At 72.2% G+C, this 1,405-nt stretch overlaps 1 protein-coding gene across 1 annotated transcript; it reads right to left on the bottom strand.

Annotated features, from left to right (window-relative positions):
- Nucleotides 1-14: 14 nt before the first annotated feature.
- On the bottom strand, nt 15-1,373 carry LOC122192330 (transducin-like enhancer protein 2; the record flags this gene model as incomplete). The annotated part of the gene is made up of 4 exons (XM_042892862.1): nt 15-218; nt 295-442; nt 563-810; nt 1,080-1,373. Coding segments are annotated over 4 exons (894 nt in total), but the record flags the coding sequence as incomplete, so codon positions are not given.
- Nucleotides 1,374-1,405: the final 32 nt, after the last annotated feature.

Here is a 1,405-nt window from a genome sequence, read left to right as displayed (position 1 = left end):
GGACCCTCGGGCACAGAGGGACGGGGGCTGCAGGGACCCCCAAAAAGGAAGCAGGCGGCGCCCGTACCGCAGGCGGCGAACTTGAGGGAGAGGACGCAGCTCTCGTGGAGGTGCAGCTGGTATTTGTCGGGCTTGGTGACGTGCAGGATCTCCACGTTGCTGCTCTCCATGCCCACCGCCAGCCACTCGCCCGTCGGGCAGTGCCCCAGGGAGAAGATCTGGGGGCAGGCAGGGGGAGGGCAGGGCTCGGATAGCGGGGGGGGCTGGCACCCATCGGGGGCACCCGGCGCCTACCTGCGAGCTGAAGTCGTGCTGCTGCAGCTGCCGCCCCTCCCGCAGGTCCCAGCAGCGCACCGTGTTGTCCAACCCCCCCGTCCACAGCTTGGTGCCGTAGTTGGAGATGTCGATGCAGCTGGCCCCGTCCGTGTGGCCTTGGAACTGCCTGCGGAGAGGAGGTTGGGGGAGGATGCAGAGAGAGCGCGCGGCCATCAGGGCTGCCCGTTCCCAAGGAGCACCTCCAGCACCTCCCCCTCCCCACGCCGCTGTTCCCCTCGCTGCTCACCTCACCATGGTCTGGTTCTGCAGGTCCCACACCACGATGTTGCCGTCGCTGCAGCAGGAGAAGCAGACTTTGGCGTCGGGGCTGATGGCCAGGGCGTAGCAGGCAGGGGCGGAGGAGGTGAGCTCGGCCTTGATGCGGGGCGTGGGGGCCGCCAGGTCCCAGATGGACAGGGTGCTGGCCTCCCCCCCCACGATCAGGCTGCGGCCGTCGGGGAGCAGCTTGCAGGAGCGGATGTAGTTGTCGCGGTTCTGCGGCGCGGGGAGGGGAGCAGAGGGGGGAGCGCCCGTCAGCCCCTTCCCCGGCAGCCCTCAGCCCCTCCACGACAGCAGAGCGGGACGGGGCGGCGCACGGCCCCCGAGCGGGGAGCCCCGCGTTTGGACGGCGCGGCGTGGGGCGGCAGGGACGTCCCCGACCCCATCCCCGCGCCACCCCTTCCGGACCCCCGCGCTCTCCTCCGCCCGTTCGTCCCCGGCCCCCCGCGGCCCCCCGGCACGCAGCCCCTTCCCGCCCCGCGTACCAAGCAGTCCAGCTGGGCCACGGCCGTCTTGGCGCCCGGCTGCCCCACGTCCCACACCTTGACGCAGCCTTTGCCCCCGGTGTAGACGTGGCGCGTGGAGTTGCTGATGGTGACGGCGCAGACCACCTCGCCGTGGGCCAGGCTGTGCAGCTGCCGCGCGTGCCGGGGGATGCCGGAGCCCAGGAGGGCGTCGGGGGGGAACGGCACCGGCTGCATCTGCCCGTCGGCGCTGACGTGGAAGGAGTAGGCGCTGGGAAAGGGGACGGAGCGGTGACGGAGCCGCGCGGTGCCACGGCGGGGCCAGAGAGGAGCGGCGATGGGGACGG

Source organism: Lagopus leucura, unplaced genomic scaffold (genome assembly GCF_019238085.1).
Source record: "Lagopus leucura isolate 7727_CA_CO unplaced genomic scaffold, USGS_WTPT01 34536-0_obj-0_obj, whole genome shotgun sequence".
NCBI lineage: Eukaryota > Metazoa > Chordata > Aves > Galliformes > Phasianidae > Lagopus > Lagopus leucura.
The sequence above is the reverse complement of the archived record's forward strand: the minus strand, read 5'-3'. Positions and strand labels throughout refer to the sequence as shown.